Source organism: Buteo buteo, chromosome 14, assembly GCF_964188355.1.
Source record: "Buteo buteo chromosome 14, bButBut1.hap1.1, whole genome shotgun sequence".
NCBI classification, from domain to species: domain Eukaryota; kingdom Metazoa; phylum Chordata; class Aves; order Accipitriformes; family Accipitridae; genus Buteo; species Buteo buteo.
The window spans coordinates 28,613,262-28,636,520 of NC_134184.1; the positions used below are offsets into that span (position 1 = coordinate 28,613,262).

General features: G+C 42.8%; 1 protein-coding gene across 1 annotated transcript; it reads left to right on the plus strand.

Annotated features, from left to right (window-relative positions):
• Positions 1 to 4,394: 4,394 nt before the first annotated feature.
• RGCC (regulator of cell cycle) lies at positions 4,395 to 18,579 on the plus strand. Its single transcript, XM_075046132.1, is given in 6 exon segments — positions 4,395 to 4,454; positions 4,456 to 4,510; positions 4,646 to 4,843; positions 14,560 to 14,667; positions 16,220 to 16,282; positions 17,978 to 18,579. Coding segments are annotated over 6 exon segments (477 nt in total). The 5' UTR covers positions 4,395 to 4,409; the 3' UTR covers positions 17,986 to 18,579.
• Positions 18,580 to 23,259: the final 4,680 nt, after the last annotated feature.

Consider the following 23,259-nt stretch of genomic DNA (forward strand, 5'->3'; position numbering starts at 1 on the left):
AGTGAGCTTAGGTTTTGGCAGAATTCAGCTGGAAGATGTCTGCTTTGCTCTTGAGGCCACAGTCATGGGTGGCAGTGAGCTGGTCTATGAGTTTGCATCCACTGTGTGTCAATCAGAGGGAGAGAGAAAAACAAGAGGAATTGCATCAGTTTGATGTGTTAAGTCCAGGTTCAGATTTAAGGTCTATGGAAAAGGTTGGGAGAAGAGGAAGAAAAGTCCCATGAAAGATCTCTGGCAAAAGATTATTTTTTTAGCAGTTTTTCAAGATTAATTATATTGCTGTAAGTCACTCACTCTTCCTGCTGGTGTCGTGGTTTGAGCTACAGGTCACAGGCTTGTATTTAGTCTGGCTGGCAGCAAATGCGGGTTGTTACACCTCTGATGGTAGTTAGGTAGCCTATGTAAAATGCATTGCTCATCACAGCCAAGTTTTAATTAGGCAGCTGTCCTCAATACAGAACAAGTTTAGCAATTCACTCTCACAGGCAATTCCACTTGCGGCGTGAAGGATAAAATGGACTGGAGTGTTAACCACTGTCTCACCCTTCAGAAGAGCATCCCGAGGGCAGGGTTGTGATGCGCAGAACAGGGAGACAAGTTATACCGATGATGTTTGGTCTATTCCTGCTCTGTGGCTTAAGGAGTTGGGTTTCCCCGCGTGCCAGTCTGGCTGGCACCTGTGCTTTTCCATCCTCTGGCAGTTTTCATTTTTCTTGTCCACAGCTGTCTAAATTTTGGGTTCCCTTGCTTTCCTTCAGATAGAAGTTTGGCCATGATGGGCTTGTGTTTGTCATTTCCAGGTTTTAATGAAGTATCTACTTTAACCACTGGGTACAGTTACTTCTGTAAATAATTATTGTTTTCACAGACTGAAAAATATTAGAAGACTCATGGAAATTATATGTTCAAAACTCCAGGCTGCTTCCATGGGCGGGGATCTGTGACTGGCTTTTGTCTAGCACCAGTACCAGTGAGAAGACGAGCTTAGATTTCACAAAACGTCTGCTTTAACTGTGGGAACATGGTGCTTACTTAACAGGGTTGATATTTTGGGGTACTTGTGATCTTTGAAGTGGTGAAAAGAAACGATTGGTTAGACCAGAACTTTTCAGCCATTTCTGACTTGCAAATTCCCCCCTTCTGCAGCTCCAGATTCTGCATATGTGCATATTGGGCTGCATATGTACTGTGAATTTTAACCTACTTCCAGTAAATTTGCCTTTCTTTTTTTTTCCGTCTTACATGAATGCCTCAGAAGTTGTTCATGGATCTGTAGGCATCTCTGGATCATGGTTTGAAAACCACTAGATTAGTGAACCTGCAGCACCGATGCCTTTGTAAACCAGTCCTAGCATTCTCTTTGGTGTAGCAACACAAGGTTTTGTGTCCCAAATTACTCCATGTTTCACTTAGAAAACTAGTACCTTGTGAACCTTGCAACTTGGCTATATCAAAGTACCTGGTAATGTTTTAAAAGTCTTTCCCTGTATGTACAGGCAGGATTTGTTGATTTAAATAGCTGTGTGGCTCACGAGTTTGAGTTTAAAAATGCAGAAGGAAACCACAGTAAACATTGCATCACCAGCTGAGGAGGGTCTGGAGACACTGTGTCGAATGGTCAAGAAGAAATTCACTTTAAATACACCTTGGACTGCTGCCTAGAAGACCAGAGGGATTCAGTAGGTGAGATTTACATTACAAGTTGTGTTGGGTGTTTCTACTGATAAACACAAGCAGCCAGGCACATCAGTCTGCAGTGTTTCCGGGCACTGCACTTGAAAGTGACTTCTTTTCGCCAAATGTGGGCTGCTCCTGCTGGCATCAGTGGCAAAAAATGCACCTAGTTCAGCGGGAGCATGTTGGGGCCCTTCAAGAATATTTATGAAGGTGCGTGGCTATATGGTCTATAACATAGAACCGATAGGCGTAAAAGTCCATCTTCATTTCCTCATGTATAAGGCTAATGGTTTATGTGGAAGATTAAAATTCACCAGCTGAATCTCAGTTTCATTCAGTGGAATCACAGGCTGCTCAGGAGAAAACATGAGTATTTACTGGAAGAAATGTTAAGGGACTACGGAGCAGTAAACATGACCAAGGATTTTTAAGCTCAGGTTTTCTTAAGGAAAGGACATTCCCAAGCACATGGCTGTAAAGAAGGGAAGTTTATGGAATCATTTCTTCAGCGTACCTAGAAATTATTCTGAAAATGGTAAATTTGAGTGTAAAATAATAATTTAAAGAGAAGGCTAGGGGTAAACTCTTTTATCACTACAGGGAAGCAGTTGTTCTTTCTCCCTACCCATGTCCCCAACCGCTCTCCTTTTATCAGCTCTGGAGCTCAGCTATCTGAGCTAAGCCCATTCAACTCAGTCCAACAGAAAATTTCTCACTTTTTTTCTGGATTGGTTTTCTGCTGTTCTAAAGTGTTGAATTGGCTCAGCAGAAGATGAGACAAGCCCGCCACAAAAGACATGCAGAAGTCTAGGCCAGGAGTACGGGAAGGAAGAAGTAGGGCAGGTTGCTCCCCTTTTTGTGGTCACAAGGCCCCTGAACAACTCAAGCCTTGTTGTACAACTTCACCCCTCTACGGGTGCTCTTTCTTTGCAACTTGACCTACAACTCCATCCCAGACAGCTGTGAGCTTGCTTGACCATCTTTAGGAGAAATAATAGGAAGGGCATGGGAGGACTTTGAGCCTTTGGTTATTTTGCCTGTATGCCTCAACAAAACAGATACATGCAAGCCTGATCTAAAACATTTTTTGCCTCTAAGTCATGTGTTGCTATACAAACAAACGTGGAACCAAATAATCAGTGCTTGATGGGGATGTGTGCAGACAGTAGGGTTGATCATGTGTGGAGGTGCTTGGGCAAAAGAGAATTGATGTCAGCTGCAGGGCCGGGTCCTTGTCTTTTTGGGCTGCGAGTTCTACCTAGTCACGTACTTGTCGGTTCTCTTTTCTGCCTTGCGTCTGTTGTTGTTGATCCTGTTCATGCTCTTGATGTCATGCCCTCCTATCTCCGTGTTCCCTACTTTTTAACCTTGCTTTCCATCTGTGTCACTGCTGTCTTCAAAAAGGATTGTTTGTAGCCACTTTTATTAGCAGAGAGAAAAACAGAGGAAGACCACAAGAAAGGAGGAAGCCACAGAATAAATAACAATTGAACTTCACCATGAGAACTTCTTTTGATCCACTGCAAAAATAAATACATGCCTCCCTATCAGTCGGTAAGGAGAGGTGAACGAATCTGTTAGATACAGATGGTTTATTGTCTAGAATATTGTTTTTCTCATTTTATGTCCTGCAGGAGCAATGACAATGTGTCTGAAAATGTTGAGAAGTTTTGGAGTTTTTTTTTCTTCCCTTTCCCTGTCCTTGACTCTTCTATTTTAATTCTAACTATTCTCATCAACACAGAAATATAATGATAGCTCCTGATGCATACGCATGGAATAGCACCTGATGTCTGTTTTCAGCATTACTGGCTGTAACTAAATGTGACAGAGTCTTCCCCAATGGGTATTTAACAGAGCGGGTATTTTAGCCGCTCAGACAGCTTCTTATTTAAAACGAGCCAGAGACGGCGCAAGAGCAATCTTTGGCACGTATAAACATCAGGCTAACCTGACTTCAGGACAAGTGCTAATACTTTTCTCCTAAGACTAAGGAACCCTCTCTGCTGGAGAATGTCTTGGTTGATGCAGCTGCGGCCACGGTTCCCTATGCTCAAGCAGCTCCATGTGTCGCCCCATGCGTCACCCTTCATGTCACCCCACTCGTCGTCACCCTCCGTCTCACCCCATGTGTCACTTTTTGTGTCACCCCACGTCTCCCCCTCTCACGAACTGTCCCAGCTGCCCCCGTGGCCGCCTTCACAACTCGCTCAGGGACGGAGCCGAGCCATAACCGCGGGCAGACGCCACCACACCATCGGGCAGCGATGGCGGTGATGGGGAAGAAACCACACCGAGCCCCCCGAGGCAGGCTCCTGCCTCTCTACGTGGGGCGATGAGCAGCCGTGGGGCTGGGTGAGGATGACCTGGTGGTGTATTTTTGAGAGATTCTCTTCTCCCAGCTGCCTCGTTGTGCCCTCCACCGGCTGCCCCGGCGCAGACACCACAGCTAGCTGGGCTTAGCGAACCGCCATCGGGTGGGAGAAGACAGGGGAGACGATCGGGAGGGCGCGGGGCCCTACTGTGAGAAGGACTCGAGTTGTCTGGAAAACCCCAGCCTCGGCCCAAGCAGCCATGCCGCCTGCCCACCCCTAGCCCCGGCCCGGCGCACCTGCAGCGGGCAGGGCCGGCCCGGTCCGGCCCGGCTGCCACCTCCCCTTCCCGCCCTCCCCGCCTCAGCCTCCCAGCCCGGGCGGGCTATAAGAGGCGGTGGCGGCGGAGCGGGGCCGCCCATGCTGGTGGCGGGAGGCAGGGGCGGCAGCAGCGGGTCACCTCAAGCCCGCCACCGCCGCCGCCATGAAGTCGCCTCAGGCCAAGCGGGCGGCGGGTCGAGGTGGGAGCGGCGGGGCTGAGGGGGGAGCGGCGGGACCCTTTCCCCTTCCCTGTGGGAGGCGGGCGGCGGGTCTCCCCTCAGAGCGCGGGGGGCCGGGGGCGGCCGGCGGGCCCTCACGCTGCTGCCGCCCGACAGCGCTGGGGGAAGACGACGAGGAGGAGGAGGACGGCGGCGGCGGGCTGGCCGAGGCGCTGGGGGAGTTCGACGCGGTGCTGGCGGAGTTCTCCTGCCCCGCCGGCCGGCGCCGCTTCCACTACGGCGAGCACCTGGAGCGCATGAAGCGGCGGAGCAGCGCCAGCGTCAGCGACGGCAGCGGCCTCAGCGACTCGGAGAGTGAGTGTCCGGCCGGCCGGGGGGGGGGCATCGACAGCGGGGGTTGAACCAGCGCGTCCCCCTCCTTGAGAGAGGCAGGGACCCCTCAGCGAGAAACCCGTCCGTTTGTTTTTTTTTTAAAAACCCACACGTTTTCATTTACTTTTTGGGGTTTAGAAGTCGGAAGGATGTAAAATCCGGCCCCGCTGGCTTTATTCTCCCGGTAAGGCCGAAAAACTCGCCACGGGAGAAGGTCAAGCTGCCAGCGACACCCAGGAAACCTGGGGTCTTCCAAAAAAAAAAGATGCCTCTGGGGTTAACAGGGATCTTGTATCTCAGTAGCCGAAATGCTGGTTGAGAGAGAGTGAACTAAAGCGTGCTGACCAGAACAGATGGAAACTCACCCAGGTTTCTGGTTTAGTGTTATCACTGATTCAGAGGTGATCGTTTTAAGCTAACTTGCCCCCAAGTGTACTAGGTGTATACGAACGGTGTGTGCAGAACACGGTACAAGAAGGGTGGAGAGCAGACACTGACTCGTACCCTGCAAGAAAACATAGACTTGGAACTAAGGTTTTTCTAGTTAACTTGGAAAAAAGTTTTGGCCCTTTTTTTTTTTTTTTTTTGGCTAGTCAGGGAGAGAAAACGTTTTTCCTTTTCCAGACAGTGAGGCTGGAAACTCCTGTTCTCTTTATGAGCAGTAGACTCAAGGGCTACTTTGTCAGAAGCAAGTTCTGCTAAAAACAAACTATACCCAGTTTTGTAGTTCCTAACTATATAGGGAGTTTTATGAAACTTATCTGGTTTTCAGCTCTTTATAGTAAAATTGCTCCTTAAATCTCTGTTGTGCATCTTTATCAGTTCAGGGACTTTCTGCGCAGTTCTGTTGACTTAGTGTTAAAACATAATCTTCCTAGTACTTAAGTTGCGAGAGCATAGCTTCTCTGTATTATCAGAGCCCTTCAGTTCATCATCATGGGTAGGATTTATTTCGTTTCATTGGCAGGTAATGTTTTACCTGCCCTGAACTTGGATACCTTGCCTAGCAGTGCCTTTGGGGTTTTTTTTTTCTGTAGTAAGTGGAGATAGGTGGATCAAGATGCTGTTCTGCTTTGTCATAATGTAGTGGGCAAATCACTCCTTATAAGTATCTCTCTCCCTCTGAGGAAGATTTGGAAATGTGTGCCCAATCTAGGCTGGACACCAGCCTTTTGGGTGGCTGAGGGTGTGTAAGGTGAGGTCCGCCTTGACTGAGTCAAGCTGATGAAGTCTGTAAGCTATGTTATAAATCTAAGTCTATTATCAACTACAGCAGTACAGCCCTACTGTTACCATTTCTTGTGCAGTCTTCAGTATTGTAATATATTAACCTCTCACATACTCTTACCACAAATGAGTTGCTTAAAATGATAGAGTGAAATAATCTATCGTTGAGAAAACCATAACCCCCCCCACCCCCCACCCCCCCCCCAGTATCAAGAACTTCTTCTTCTTGCATGGATAAAGCTGTTTGTGGTTGCTTAGAATATCTGCTGTGGTTCAGAAAACTTAAATCTTGAATGCCGCTTAAAATTGCTCTGTTAGGATCTACAGGAAAGACCTTTGGAGGAAGATGATGGTGTTCTCTGGCAGGGCAGGAGGCCTGCTGAGAAAAAGCATGCTCATGTAAATGGGCAGACCAGATCTTCAGGAAGATCTGGAAAATAAAGATCTGTGTGATCTGCAGTGATTTAGGCTGAAGACATTAATGGCATAGCAGGATATACAGGGTTTGATGGCTCTCTTGAAAGTCCTCAGGGATCTTGTATGAGGAACTTGTCAAGCTTCCAAATCCCATCCTGTGCTGGGGTTCCTCCCCTGGTCATGCATCATGTGAAAGGTGGCTCTGGAGAAATCAAAATCACTGTCTTCTGGACACTGGCATGTACTGGACCAGGAGGGTGCACTAAGAGTGACCTGTTGGCATCCAACAGTGTCAAGTGTATGAGGATATGTTTAAGGGCAGGGAAACCAAAAAATAGCCAGCTCTCCTCATTTCTCAGAAAAGGCCCAGTAAAACACTTCTTTCTAAAGGCATCATTCAGTGCAAACAACTTCTTATTCTGAAGTTATAGTAGGATTGGAGAGGAATTGCAGATTTATGAAGAGCTCCTTTTATAAAACAGGCTCCAGTGTCTGATGTAATCCAGCTACACTCCCTACATCTATTTTAAGAATGGATGCAGGGAGTTTCCTACTTACCCAGGCTCTGTCGGTTCACACTCATGGGTTTTTTTTCCCCTAGGCTCACCTTTCCTTTGGTCTCTATCATTTAGTGCAAGTGTAGTGCTGAATTCATGACCTTGCTATTCCCATGGTAATGCTTAGGTTAAACACCACTGCAGGATCAAGGAGAAGCTGGGGTGAAAGAGCAAGTTCTGACAAAACAAATCTGTAGCAACGCAAAAGAAATTCCAATAATATTATCTGAAGATATTTTGAATGATCCTCTTGTTCGTGATGACTCTACGTCTTTGCAAAATCTTGTTATCCAGTGCCAAGACTATTCCAACTATGCTTTTTCACGTATGTGCAGAACAGTTCAGGCTATCATAGTTTAGTGCTATCTCTTCTTGTTTGTTGGTTCATCTGATTCTCCTAACTGATGTGGTATGGCTGAAGGTCAGGTGTATATATCTTTTAGCCACTCCTGCAGTGATATCTTTTGACTCTAGGGTGGGACCGTAAGGGAAGGTAAAATCTTAAACTGTTGCAACTGTTTGTTTCAGGGCCCCTGAATCAGTCTTAAATTCAACTTTATGAGAAGCCAGTAACCAGTGTCAGTGGTCGTACTCGAACAATACTGTTTTGTAGTACGGTAAGGAAAGCCTTTCCTGGGGCTTCTGCCATGAGGATAAGCCCATTTAATTTAACGGGAGTATTTACAGAAGATTTTTATCGATATAGTTAATCCTGCAAATATTGCTTTTAACCTTAAAATCTCCTCTTGAGGGACCTAGCTCCAAAAGCATTAATTGAAATTCTTATTTTACGTATTTCAGCCTCTTAAGAAAAAATAAGAATTTGAAGACAATACTGTGGAAAATGGGCATGATAGTACTTGACTTTCCCACATCTTGTCCTGTTATTTGACTAAATGATCTTTGGACAAGGTCTGTCTTGGCCGTGGTTAAGTATTGTACATAACACAGTGGACTCTAGACCTTACACTACTAGTAAGGCTCACATGTGCAGATGTTCATGATGATCTTAGTACTTGGCCCACAAGTATTACATTAACCACAAGAGCTGAGTGGGTCAGTGCTGGAAATCATGATGCAACTGGTAAGTTACTCCAACAGACATTCTTGAGTTGCTGGACTGTGAGTGAGTACCAATTATGTTTCAACTCCATACGTTCAACCAAAGTGAAGTATAACAGCTTTGTACTTTAGGTTATTCATCATGCTGAAACTTTGAAGTTGAGAGATGCCTTATAACGCTTTGCTATTTACAGCATATGTTGGTTGTGATAAAATAGGATTTGAGTCAGAGTGCTGTGCTGGCAGAAGCCTAGTGTAGATGTAGCTATACTGACAAACTCTTACAGATATCACTTGCTTCTTGTGTGTTGGAATAAGCTTGCAAAGGAAAGTGCAGGCTTGCCTCTGTAAATTGTATGTCCACTCAGTGCATTGTGCTACTATAGTATATGGCAATGTCAGGACAGTCTTCCAAGTTTAGGCTTAGGATAATGAGTAGAAAGTTGGACTTTATGAGAGGTTGTGAAGGGAAGCGCTTTAACATTTCTTGTGCCAAAGCTATAACCACACTAGAAAGCTAAACGATATGTTGTGCACTCAGAATTGTTTCACACTTCTAGCTCCGGATGTGTTTCTTGAGACAGGTTCAGCTTCAGCCTCTCTGTTAAAAGCATTGCAAAATAAATGTATCGATTCAGTTCTTGCACTGGTACAGCCATCAGTGTATCTTCATACTTATTTTTAGGAGTGTGTAAGTGCTTTCTGACAAATACCTCCTGGCTTTTAAACACAACATAAGACCTTGAGTGCATCTAGAACTCTTTAATTTTGTAATTTCAAAATCAAGCAGGTGCAGGGTTACTAAGGGGTTGCACAATGCCTGGTGTAGTGCAAGCATTTGTGGTTACGTGCCATGGATGTCTCCGAGTGGTTGTGCTAATGCCTCCACTATATAGAGATGAAGCATAAGCCACTGTTAATACTGCAGCACTCATCCTGAAAAGCCTGCTTCCATTTGCAGTCTTTTGTAGAGAAGGTACAGAAAAAGGCAACAGAAATGATTGAGGAAATAAAATAGTTTCCAAATGACTAAATAGACTGGGACTGTCAGCCCAAAGGAGAGATGACTTGGGTGGGAACAAGCTAGTCTTCCAGAAAATCTGAAGTGACATTAGGAAAGTGACTGCTACCTCACCCAGTATGAGGAAATCAAATTAAATCAGCATGTTTCAAAGAAATAAGAGGAACTATTTCTTCTCATGGTGTATTGTTAAACTGTAAAATGTATCGCCTTAAGGTATCATGGATGTTAAAAGTTTACATAATCAAAAAATAACTAGATAAAATCACAATGGGAGGGATGGGGCCATCGGGGACTGCTGTAGGCTAAGATGCTACTGCTGTCTTAGAAAAGATACTGATCTGTGCATTGCTAGAATTTGGTAGAGTTTATCTTGAAACTATCAGTGTATGGTTGCACCACTCTTAAAGTCCTCTATAGGCATGTGCTATGAGTCACTGTGAGAGAGAGAATGTGGGGTAGGTGAGCCTTTGGTCTTACCAGCAAATCCCAGTCTTGTGTGATGAAGGGGAGGACATTTTAAGGAGGTAGATTGTTTGTTTCTGAGAACTTCTAATGGCCTGTCTCTAACAAGAAGGCAATATAATCTTTAGAATGAAAAAAGGGAAGCAAGACTCTCATGGAGAAATAACCTTTAATAAATCATCTGAGAAATAATGTTTTATGAAATTACTGGTATTCAAAAGGAAGAAAACCCAGAAGTTTCAGCTGCATAGGCTTCTCTCCAGGTATTTTAATTTAATGAGAAATGTGCTTTTTAGTAAGATTTCCTGTTCTTACCTCTCCAGCATACCTGTTTCTCTTACACTTTAGAAAGGAAGCATTAGTAAAGGGGAAGGTTGGAATTGGAAACACTGCCTCACAGATAGTAAGTGTGGTGGGGGGAGTGGAATGGTAAGCTCTGTTTATTATGAGAAGGCACGCGTGTACATCTGAATTTCAGGCTTCCTAGATAACTTCCTTGTAACTATGTGATTTGAAATCTTTTAAATCATGAAGCCTAGATGTGTAGATAGTGAAAAGGTGTGATTTTTGTGTCTGTTGGAGCAGATGTTTGTTAGCTAGGCAAAAACCAGAAAAAATAAACAATGCAGCCAAGTGTAACTGTGTTTATGATAAAAATAAATACTATCCTTGAGGGCTGCAACATACATATTGTGAAACAGGCTCTTTGCATCATGAGTATTTCTCACTTTCTACTGTTGGCATTAGAAATTCCCAATTTTATCTTTTTTATTATTTTGGCGAGTAGGCTATGTTCTGACTAAGAATGAGTCGTGCAGTCTGTTCATTAAATGCTGAACTATTGTTTTATAAATAAATTAATGGCTTTTAGAAACTTAAGTGGAATTTTAAAGCTCCTCCCTGAAAACTTTAGGGATGTGATTTATTTTTTCCTCTAAAACTTCCCCACTGAAAACTGCAGTAAAAATTATACCCACTCCAGTGCTCTTTAAAATTGTATCCTTAACTATGGTACTAGAAAGAGCATAATATTGAAGAAGTCAGACAGCTGAACTTTTCCGTTGTCTGTTTTAAAATGAAAAGTTCGAGGTTTTCCTCCTTCAGTTAATTACTGCCCAGAACCTTTCAATTGCTCATTTCATGGGGACATTCTATATTTACATGGTATTGCCGTGTTTTTTCTTTGTGGTTTAACCATATACTGGAACAGCAAAGGTCAATACTAACTACAGATTACTTTGCCAAAGTAAAATACACCCATATTTATTCCAACCCCCTAATTTTGCAGCTATTGGCTTAGTTTAACTCCTGTAAGTCAACTCAGTACCTTAAGTCTCAGATTTTTAAGGTTTGGTTGGGTTTTTTTTAAGGAGACAGTATTAGAGTGTTTCTTTAAAACAGCCAAAGGGGCATCGTTTATATAAGTGTGCAGGTGGTAGAATCAAAATACAAAGTGAAAAATAAGTAATGAATGATAGATAAACTTGCATCACAGTGGGAGAGAAGGGGCTGGATGAGGAAGGACAGCAGTGATGAGAGATCTGTGGCATCAGCCTCTGGTTATTGGGTTGCAGGGCATGTTGTATTTGTGTGGCAGTGGAAATCTTCCAAGGGCCATTATTGGAGGTGAATGAGCAAATCTTGGCTGTGGCAGCTGGTGGAGAGCAAGGACCAAAGTGTCCTTTTCCCAGAGCTTTCTGCCCTACAGCCACAGTTTGCCAAAGCGGCTGTTTTTGTGTGATGGATATCACGAGGTTTTTTTTTTAACAGTACATTGTTTTCAGCCCTTATAATGACCTTGACAGTGGAGTCAATGCATTTCTCCTTCCATCACCAGAATTTCTGCTGCTTGGTGGCACGTGTAAGCCACAGCCAGTAGCTATAAAGTGTGTTTTTCCTTTTGAGAAAGAAATGTTGATATTTTCCTGAAACTATTAATATTATAACCCATCAGAAGATACCACTGTTTTATGAAAACAGTTCACCTTTTGAAACTGGAAGAAAAACATTCAGATACTTAAAGCAACAGTTTTGTCTTATTTTCTCTTTGCCCAGTTGTAAATATTTCCCAGCATAAAGTTTGTGGAAGCCAGTATGAAATAATGTTTTCTGGTTTCAGTACATTGTGAGGTGAGCAGTCAGTACTTTCAACTGCTTATAGAAGGAATATAGAGAGAAAACCACAAAAAGAATCAAAGGTGACTGCTAGCTCGGATGTGTACATGGATAAATGTACATAAATAAAAAGAATTGTGTGAATAGTTTGTGGCCAATTTAAATGGCTTATTAAAACTTTTGTCATTTGAGTTGCCCTCACAAGAAGAACATTTTATTCCAGCTATATATAAGAGCAACTGGAGCTTTAGGTTTGGTGTATGAGAAGGATTGGTTTGTAGTATAAATTCCCAGCATTGCTGCATTTGGTGTCTGGATACTAGTACCATAGACTCCTCGTTAAAAGTACAGTCAGTTTTGTAGCCATTTTAATCTGGATTATTTTTTATTAATGAGCTCTAAAAGCTTTAAAATATGAAATAATTTGGAAGTTCTTGTTTTGCTTTTTTCAAATACATTGCCTGGGAAGTGTTTTATCTTTGATGGTCTGTTCTGTCAGTGTTTCAGTGAGTTGTACTCTTGGCTACAGGACTGTTCGGTGTGAGGTGTTGCAAGTTATTTGGCTTTTTTTGTGATGGTAGGGGTTTTGTCCTGAACAGCTAGAATTTTCTGTTCTAAGTTTCTTGGTCACTAGGGTTTGCATCTTGGCTGAAAAGAAATGTGGGTTTAGTAGAAAGTTGGTCTGTAAGCTGATTTCAGGAGGAAAATTGCCATACCTTTAACTGTTACTTTCAGTCCATTAATGTACAGGGTTCATATTGTATCATACAAAACTGGTAACAGACATCATTGCAGAGCAGTGTCAGATTTCCGCCCCCTTAGATTGTTTTTTACATTTTTAGGAGCTACTTTTAAAATAGCTTATTTTTCCATTTTTCTATCTAAAATTATCTCAATTCAATTCTGCATTGTATTCATCAAACCTTTCTTATATCTGAAGTTTCAAGAAGATTGGTTTTGATCTGCTCTGGTTTAGAGAGGAGAACAGGAACTTAAGAGTCAAGATAAAGAAATTACAATAAAAGCTAGCGTGAAGAAGCATACCCCTCTTTCTAAACAAGAAATACCCACTGGTGGCTGATTTGGGCAAGCAGTAGTCCCAAGTACCATACGTCGGTGACATCATCGCTCACATTTGCATGGTGCTGTGGGTAGCACGTGCGTTTGGTGGAACAGGATCCGAGCTGATGGCAGAGCGAACTGTGAAAGATGCAGTGCTGTGGTGGGCCAACATGCATACAAAAGAGGAAAATATTCCAGGCTGAAGCTTCTCACACAAGCCTCTTCACTGTTTATTGCAACAGAGGTAGGCTTGGAAGCTAGCACAGAAGAAATGAATAGACAATCAGCCTGTGACTGGGGAAACATCTGACAGACTTAGTAGATGCAATTGTCTGGTGTGGTTTGTCACTGTACCTGTATACTCCCGTGGAAGGTGTTTTTATGCTGGTAAGGACAGCGGGCTAGAGGAGATGGGGTGTGGACACGCACTCTTCTTCCCGAAGATGGGGGAACTTACGGTAGAGGAGTAGTCTGGTGGAGCACAGTCTCTACGTTTGATATCTGCAAACATCGTGGCAGTGTAGACATGCAGATCTTGGTAAGGCAAACTGTGGTCCTGCCCCCTTTTGCTAATTCGGCAAGACACGCTTAATTTAACTAAGGCAGTCATCTCCTGGCATAGCAAATGAGACAGGCATCCAAGGAAGTGTGGCAATTCTGACTTGGATGGACTTAATTCTGCAGCGTAACCGCCTCCTAGGCTGGGGCTCCAAGGACAAATGCTATGTGTGCTGCAGGGAGGCAAAACTGCTGGCCTCAATGGCAAGAAGTGGTAGTCAGCATCCCATATAATGAGACGTACATTTATTTCCTAGGAAATGTGCCAGATAAGTGGAGACCATTGGCATGTTCATATTACAATGGTTTCTTTTTGTAGAACTACCGGTTTCAGGTCACTGGCTCAAAACTGCAGGAACTAGCAGTTTTAGTGTCTCTAACACAGTGACAATTCCTTCTTCCAGTGGAGCCATGATTAATACTTTGTGTGCACTGTACATCACGGAAGTCTTTTCATAAAATGAGACAAGACAAAGATCATTTCTTGATACTTTTGAAACTTAAGGCCTTGTCTAAAATCCAAGAACATCAGAATGGTATTGGAACCTTTCTGGTTGTTTTCCAGGGGATATAAAGCTTTCTTTGAAAGATCACCTAAAATAAGGTTGCAGAACATCTTGTGTACGGATGTACTGCTTCACAAACTCCAGAAAGTTACAGAATAAATGAAAATTAAAAGATGCCGTACCATTTATCTAGAATGCAAGACCTAAAGCAGCAGAGTAATGTATGGAGAAATGGGTGGGTTTGCTTCAGGGATGAGGACAATGCTGAATATATTCTCTGTTCTGGGGGACTGCCCTTGTCCTGGAGCCTTTTATTCAGCTTTTTGAAAAGCTTTTGAAAAATTGAGGTAACCAGAATTTCCCAGAATATTGTGAATTGGGCAGGTCATACCAGGCCTAATTTCGTGGATGTGGGATAATTGCCATTCCTGTTATATTTTCCAAATGATGCTGACTGCAGGGAAAGCTGACGCTTTCCTTCCTGGGGGTGAGGGTTGGGCCTAGGACTGCTTGCTTTTTAACAGTAGGTATGGGAACAACAGCCTTCATACAACAGATGATTTATTTATCCCTCTGGTTTTGAAGTCTGTAAATTTGAGTTCTACAGTCTTTGAAGCCTATATAGGAAAGGCTCCATTTCTGGTTTTAATTCTATTGCAAAGTTGCAGAAGGTGTTAGTTTTACTTTATCATGTAACTTTTTTTACAGGTGCAGATTCACTCTACAGGAACAGTTTCAGCCTCAGTGATGAAAAGCTTAACTCTCCAACTGCATCTACTCCGAGCTTGCCATCCCCATCAGTAACTCCATGTAAAGGTATGCTTAATTTTAACTGTTGGCTTTTCTTCCTAATTCTTTACTACATAGGCTTCTTTCTGTGAGCCAGGATTCGCATGCATGCATTGACTTTTTTTTTTTCTTTTTTTTTCAATGACAACAAAACTAAGGATTGCTGTTGAGCACACTACAGATTCAAGTATTATTGTCTTGATTATAAACAGGAATAACACACTACATCTACACTTCTTTGCAGGTGACCTGGCAACTCTTTGGTTTTGAAACACCAAGCTAAAGAAAATTACAGTTTTTTGGTTGATGAGGAATCATGGTACTACTTATGGAATACTTCACTTAAGAATTAACTTGTGTTTCTTTTTACTGAAGCGACTAAGTAACTTAAGCGTCCCATCTATATACAGAAATACTTAGCCTGAATGCAGGGGTGCAGTAGGTCACTCCTCCAAATCCATATGGTGCCATTCAAGTTAACACAATTTCTCAGATCCATATAGACCTTGCATTGCTGATACAACCCATGTATTAGTAGTTCCTTTCTCCTTTGCAGCTATGCTGTTTCAAAGTGGCTTTTGTCTTGCAGCTGATCTAACTCCCCAGGAACTTGTTTTGTTCAGGTTAATTTAGATTAACTCTGGAGTAGACACAGCAGTAAATGAACAGTCATACATATGTACTACACAGTTACAACTACTCTTCTCAGATGCATGCTTAAGAGCTTTTCATGCTTTCATGTCTTTTCCACAGTGACCAGTCGCAAAAAACCAAGTTTCTTTCTTTCTAATTAGCATGATACTACGGAGAAGTAATGAGTAATAGTTAATAAGAAGTAGCAAAAAAGAGTTCAGTTAAACTGGTAGGAAATACTTGGCAAGGAATTACACTAAAGGTCAAGATAGTCTTCCTGATGAGGAGACAGAAAGACAGAAATAGAGTTGGAAGCAGCTTGGAGTAGACCATAGAAATGAGATAAGAAAGCCATTTGCAGTAAAACTAGATTGAATGGAACCAGTGGTGTTCTCAGGAGTGGAAATTTAGGTGGATGTTTGGATCCAAATTTATAGTGTGTGGACCAAGACCAAAGGACCTGACTTCACAGCAAACCAGTGATACTGACATGATTTAAGACACTTAGATTTGTGTAGGACTGGGAGCTAACTGGGTGGGGTTTGATTATACATTATGAATTATACGTTTGATTATACATTATGAATGCAGTATCTGAATATATGCAATAAGCAAGACTCCCACAGTAGCAAGGACGTGGATTAGTTGACATACAGCTTTATTCTCCACTTCAACCTCTGCCTTTTAAGGGAACTGAACAGAGGATTGCTTTACTTTGCTTTGCTTCTGTCAAATGGAAAACTATAAAAACTAGAATTTTAATTCCATCTCCCCTGTTTTCTAAGAATGCATTTGGACATTGCAGCAACCCTATTGAACTTCCCTGAAAATAATCTGCAGCATGTTTGATACCACTGAAAATGATTTGGGGGATCGTGTGATTCCGGTGTTTCTTTTGGCCAGAGAAATATGTCATGTTTAAGCAGTATTGACTCTCGTTTTGCAGCAAAGCTTGGAGACACAAAAGAACTGGAAGACTTCATCGCTGATCTTGACAGGACACTAGCAAGTAAGTAGGTTTTTATTAGTAGGCTGCATCTCAGTTGGTAATGTCAAAGAACGGTGAAAGCCAGTGTATGGGAGGGGGAGGGAAGGGAGGGGTAGCAATAGTTTTATATAATGTGGCTTCATTTTAGTTTGCTAGACCTATGGATCATTATGTGGATAAGAAGGTAAAATAAACTGATTTGTGGTCTTTGCCTGAATGTTGAAGGCCTGCAGTTTAGGTTGTGTGACAAAGGCTGTACTCCAGTGAACCCCTGTCCTCCTCACCTCTGAGGCAGCTGCAATTCACCCCTCCTTGACAGGGTATAGATCAAGTAAACATCACTTTCTTAAATACTCAAAACTCAGCTAAAAAGTGGGGGGTTGTTTCTTCATTATAAAGCTAAGTAACTAGAAGAGTAACTGCAGGTGAGGGGAAACCTTTTTATTCTGGACTTTGCTTTACAAAAGAATTAAGGAGCACGTTTCTGTATCTGTTGACTTAGATGAAATGTCAAAATCCTGTTTGTGTTTGTCTTTACCAGGAACAGAATGGAGATCACTTTTTCTGTCACTATCTAGAAATTGTATTTTCCAGTTACAATACTAGAGTCTTCATTATGATTTTTAAAGAAAAATAACAAAACCAAAAAAATACCCTCCTATTCCCAACCATTTACTCTACCTAGTCTTTCTGCTTCTTCCTGTACTGTTACAGAGATGATACTGGGTTTTTTTTTGTATGGAACCAGACTATAGAGCCCAAAGCGAAAAATTGTAGGACTGGACCTAAACAGCAGTATGAGCAACCCTCCCCCTCAAATAAACTATGAATTGAGAGTTTCTTGCATTCATTAGGTATTTTCCCTTCCCTGTAATTCTTGAAGCCTTGGCCATCTGCCTTGGACTTAAGACAGCTGCTCTTATGGGTTTCCTACTTCCCCGCTGTCTTACTTTTATCTTAATCCTGGTTTCACTTCTCTTACTTAAAACATATTTCTAGCTTCCTGACTTCTGTCATAGATGTATGCTTGAGCTAACTCCATATTTACCACAGAAACCTAATTGACTGCTCTTCTGAAAAACTTTTGAGTTTTTGAAGGTTTCTGTAGAACAATGAAACCCCAAACCAGCAAATATTTACCTTGCTGTATCTTGCACAGCTCTGTTGCAGCTAACTGTTAAGGGGCTGCCTATAGTATATAGGTTTTATTGTCTCCTTGCAAGGCACATCGAAAGTGAGGGCAGGGATTGCCACCTGCTATAGTGGCTTTTCGTTTTGGGGGGTCTAGGCAGTTTATTTTTTTTTTTTAATCCCAGCTAAGCAAATCTCTAGTGATGTCAGCAGAGTCTCATTTATACAGTGTCACTTGTCTTACAGTGATACATTATTTTTATCATACATGGGAATTCTGAGGAAGAAGTCCAACTTCCATCTGATATTTATCATCACATTTTTGAGGAGTTGTATTTATATGCTTGAGGTTACACAGACCTTTGTACAGATGTCTTTTTCAAGCCTAACGCACTTGTTACAACAGTAATAGCCTTAAGTTTTTACACACTAACCTTTTGCCTCTCATGTTAATTAAAAAAAGGCATAATTTTGGCCTGTCAGGCAGTCTAGCAAGCTGGGTATAGATAGGGTGTCTAGTATGTCAACAACATGCAATCTTATTTAATATAGAACTTAATGATCTTTCTTGTTTTGTATGTCCAGGTATGTGAAATGAATCTTTGGCATTGTGCTTGCCTATGAATGTCTTCTGAAGGATAAGTGACATCAATCACTGAGAACTGCTGCCCTTGTCTGATAACTTTGCTACCCAAGATACTCGCCTTCTGAACATAACCTTTGTAAACTCCTACAAGTATTTAACTGGCAACATCAGTTTTGTTACTTTGCAGCAGATGGAATAAGATAACTTAACTGTTATAGCTGTATTTTGCTTTAAAATATAGCTTGAATTTTAATTTAAAGTTGCTTTTATGAAAATATATTTGTAATTTTATATAGTTGAGAACTTTTAATGCTTTTTTCCATTATAATATATTTTTGTATGCAAATAAACCCTGAACTGGAATCCAGATGTCTGAAAGCTTCATATGAACATGCGAACTCTGAAACATAAGTACAAATTAAGCTCTTACTGAAGACATCAAGCTTTAAAATATCTGATAAGGGTGTATTTCCTGTTAGGCAAAATGTGTTAGTGCTGGCTTCATGTGGAACTTCACATTTTTCTGTTCAAATTGCTTAAATAAGAGAATTTTGTACTGTGTAAAATTAATACAATCGGGAAAATAATAAAATTCGTCAAACCCTTACTTCAGATTTGCTTTAATACAAATGAAATAACACTGACTTAGTACAGATTTGAACAATAACACCTATTTCAAACCCCATGTAAAAGCTAGCTTTAAAATTACATACCATTCTACATGAAGTACTCGTTGGGAGGTCAGACATTTAGGCCCATGGGTTTAAAGGTATGGAGATCTTGTAGCACCAAGAAAATACTTAAGTGTCTGGATGTTTCTGATACCAGACCCTTGGGTCCAAAACAGTCTACCACTCTAAAAAGACTTCCTGGCCATCAGTGTTATGCTGAGAGGGTGGAAGGTGAACCTGTATTTTTACAAGGAACCTGATTCTTTCCATATGCATTAGCCACTGGAGATGTCATTATGTGAGCTCTCCTCCAGCTGCTGCAGGCATTACACTTGGCTCTGCTGTCTGAGCTGCTCATGTGATTGCTCTCTCATCTGTTCAGACCAAGTGAGATGGGCTTGTTTGAACTCCGGGTCGTATTTTGACCAAAGCAGGCTTGTGAGCGATTGCATGAGTGGTTCAGATATTGTGCCCCCTTGGTCTGTTATCATCTTTGAGCGTGTCTGTGTCTGGAGGAGGATGGGTCTGCCTGTGGCACAGCTAGCAGCCAGTTGTGTAGGGACCTTAAAGGATGGATTTGGACCTGCCTTCTGCAGCTAGGGGAAAGTCTACTGTGTATTTGCTAGTGGGAATACCATGAGGGTGATGCAAATGCATCTCCCTGCTTTAGATTTTCTAAAAATTAACCAGAACATTTGGGTCTTATTAAATACCATATGATCTTTCCAGTTTTATTCATTGGTAAGAAAATGAAATTCTGAACTGGGTACATTTTAATCAGTCTGAAACAACCTTGAGGTGGTTGCGTGGGTTTTTGCCTTCTTTCAGGCAGAAGGGCAACGTAAGACAGTGGAGTATTTTTCTGAAGAGCAAAAAAACTACCTTCAATGTTTCCTACTGCAGATTCAGTTGGTAAATTGTCCCTTAGAATAGGAATGGAGAACTGATTTAGGAGGGTGAAGTTTCATGTTGCTGTAGGTTAACTATAAAATCTGTGAGGGTTCAAGTCTGAGACAGTGATGTGCTTCTGCATGCTCTGGGACCTTCTCAGAGGCACCTGTTTGGCAGGAAACCCATTTTGAGCAGCAAGGTAGGCTTGCTCTGGCAAAGCCCGAGCACTTCAGAAATTCACTGCCGCTACACTATGAACACACAGGAGCAAATCCTCTTGGCTGCCTCTCTGAAACTGAGAGGGGAGCCTGGCCCTTCTCCCTGGTCCCAGATGCAAAGGGTTGCGTTGCTGTGCAGAGCCAGTAAGGGGGATTCCCTTGGCTGGTATAGGACTTGCTGTTACCTGGAGAGGGAGAGACACTGTGCCTTTCAGCAGGAGCCGAGGGAAGGGGAACCAGGACAGCAGAGACGAGCTTGTGCTTTTCTTTTAAGAAACATCATTAGCATAAGGCATGTTTTTAAAGCTGCTTCAATAGCAGCAGCAGGTTTGGCTGTTTTTCTACCTTTTAATGCTCTTTGGTAGGGTGAACGAGTGGTGGTGAATGGTGGATGTTACCATCCCCAAGGCAGAATACCCCAACTGAGTGTGTGTTAAATAAGCCATGAGTTTCAGAGGAGGCCACCTCAAGCGATCACGAGGTTTGCTCCTCCGTTCCTCAGGTTGGGTTGTTTGGGGCATCGGGCATGAGTTTTCCACTTTCCCTCTGCATGTTCAGTTGTTGCTTGATCCCGTTGAACACTCTGGGCCTATAATCAGTATTTAAAGTTGGATGTCTCTATAGAGTGAAATCACCAAATTAGTACAGTACTTTGGAATGGTAGTACTTTGTCCTTACAGACACCCAGTTTTGAAGATTTTTTCTGGTATAAGCAAAGGTTTAAAGCAAGGCGTGTTCCTCATTTTGTGTAATGTCAGTTGGGGATGGAGCGGGGGATTAAGTCACCATCTGTTTGGTTTTTTTAATCTTATTTGTGCATGAACAGGTGGAGACTTCTGCTTGCTTATACAGCAGTTCTGGAGATCATCGGCTGCAAAATCTGGGAGTGTCTTCTGCAGAGCTGTTGATCTGAATTCCCTCCAGTTTGTTATGCTCTATTTTGGATGTCTTGCTGTGTCAGAAGGAAGGCACTAAAGTAGATATCATTTTGCTGGAGTATGCTTATGACTTGAGTTCATCATCTAATTACATATGACACTGAAAAATGCATTGCTGAGAAAAGTTCCTGTGATACTCTATCCCCAGTGAGCACTGCTGGAGGCTGCACTGTCCTGATGGACCAGCCTGACTTTTTAATCCTTGTTTTGACCTCCCTCTTGTGCTGTGATACTGAATTTGGATTCAGAAGAGCGTCTCAGCCCTGTTGTGCCAACGCCATCCATCCAGAAATGGAAACGAGGAGCTTAGACTAAGCAGATGTATTGCTGCAGCTTAACGTGTGTAAGGTGAGGCGCAACAATTACTTGCACATATGCTCTTTACCAACTGCAAATTCAAGGTTAAATCAATTAGTTTAAACCTCCATCACTGAGGCTTGAGCTAATGTGTCTTATCTTGGGTTTGCTATTGATTGTGTGTCCTAGGTGCCATCACCCAGGCTCAGCTGATAGGGGGTAACTCAACAAGCTTGCTAAGGTGCTCATTTTTCTGAGCCCTTAATAAGGGGGAGAGAGGAGCCGAAGGAGATTTTTCTGGCTTCATGCATGTGTGTAGCCACTATTGATGCTCTGACAGCCAGGTGAGTTTTTGGGAGGGAGGAAAACAGTTGTGTTGGCAGTGGCGGAGCTTGAATGTAGGGAAGGGCTCAACCCCTGCCAGCTCCTACAGCCTGTTGTCCCGGTGCCTTCCCTCCTCCTTCGTTACTGATACTTGCTTTGCAGTACACGCTGGGCGTGGAACTGATTTTTCAGCAGGGTTGTCTAATGCGAAGGATCAGAGAGAGGAGGAGGAACAGTGTTCAGAGCTTCAGAGATTCATTAAGTTGCAGTAGTGGATGCTTGCAAAAAGAAAACCCACGCAGAGCGCTTCTGCCTGCTGGGAAGCATTCGTGTCTGCAAACAGATTTTTTTAGTTAATATCATTAATTGTTGCTTTTAGATCATTATCCAGCTGCTTCACACCCCATGTGAAGTGAAAAGAATTCACCAGTGGGAAAGGTCCACCCAGCCTGAGTCTCTGTAGAGGAACTCAGATGGAGGCGGTTGACCACCTGAGAGGTATTTGCACCACACTGGAGCTCGTCTTACGTGAGATTTCATTTGTCTGAAGGTGCCTAAATGTGCTAGACATGACATCTGCTAGACTGTTGGAGAGAAACTTCCAACGCTGTGATGTCTGGAAGCAAAGCGAGTGTCATAAAGCCAATATGACGGCAGCAGCTCTTGAACTAAATCCAGCTCTTCATACTAACAGCGCGAATTCCATATTCTCAATGGGGAACACTCCTGTTTTCTGTGTTATATTACTGACTTCATTGCAGCCTGGCTAACAGCTCTAGCTGTCTAAATAACTTCACAATAATGTAAGATGATCCTGGCTGCTATATCTCATCAGCTTAGAGTTGTAAACCAGATCTTTTCAAGGTCCTTTCCTTTCTTAGAGATTCGAAGCTATCAGTTAAATGCTGTAGATTGGCTTGTGGGATTAAAACAGGCCAGTCAATACAAAGGGACGCTAATGCTTTGGTTGCTTTTGCTTTTTCATGTTTATGTTTTGGAAACTAAAATACTCATCAGTTCAGCTTTTAAAAACTACAGGCTAGCGGCCTGTGCCTCCGTTCTTCCAAGGCATCAGAGCTCACTGGCTTCTCTGGGAGGCTTGGGGATGCTTAGATGGACTTCAAGCTGTAAGTGAGCGTTGCCTTCTCCATAGTGCATGGCTGTAATACTGACCGCCATCCTTCGGTTCTGTTTATAATGTATTTCAGATCAGTATTTATAATTAAGAACTTTGCCCTTGTCTCGAAAAAACCAAATCATGGTATTTTGGTATATATGCAGTCTTCGCATTTCCAAAAAAAAAAAAATAAAAAAATCTTGCTAGTGTATCAAATCAGGTCAGGACCAATCCCACCTGACTTAGGTAAAACACTGAAGTTAGGATGTTGCCCTTGGCTGCTTCAATAGCCCTTACACGAAGGAGAGGGAGGCTGAATTATCCCCTAATGGTGTTCCTTTGCTACAGCGAATATTGTAAAAGACTACAGATAAAGCAGACTTTTCACTTGGGCTTCTTAATGACCTGCCTAAAGAAAAGCACATCTGTCAAAATAAACCCACCTATGACTGGCCTTAGAGCGTAACAGTTTGTGGGGCTGGAAGAGCGGAGGCAAAACTACCCAGCTGGCCAGGGTTGCCTGGTTTTGGGGCTTGGCATCACATTGTGCAAGCCCGGCAGCTCGCTTCAGCCCTGTGACCTGGGGCATCGCTGTGCCGGGCAGGATAACGCCTGCTGGCACGGCACCGCTGTGTGCCAGGACCACGGCTTGGGCACTAAGCCCACCTGAGATGCTGCAGGATAAACCCACGGGAGCTACGCGGCATGAAGCAGAGTTGCCAGAACAAGCCGGAGGAGAAACGTACTCCTCGTCCTCACCGCCGCCGCCGCGCTCCCTGCCGATTCCCACCGTGTCGGGCAGGGTGGGAAGCTCCCGTCAACTCA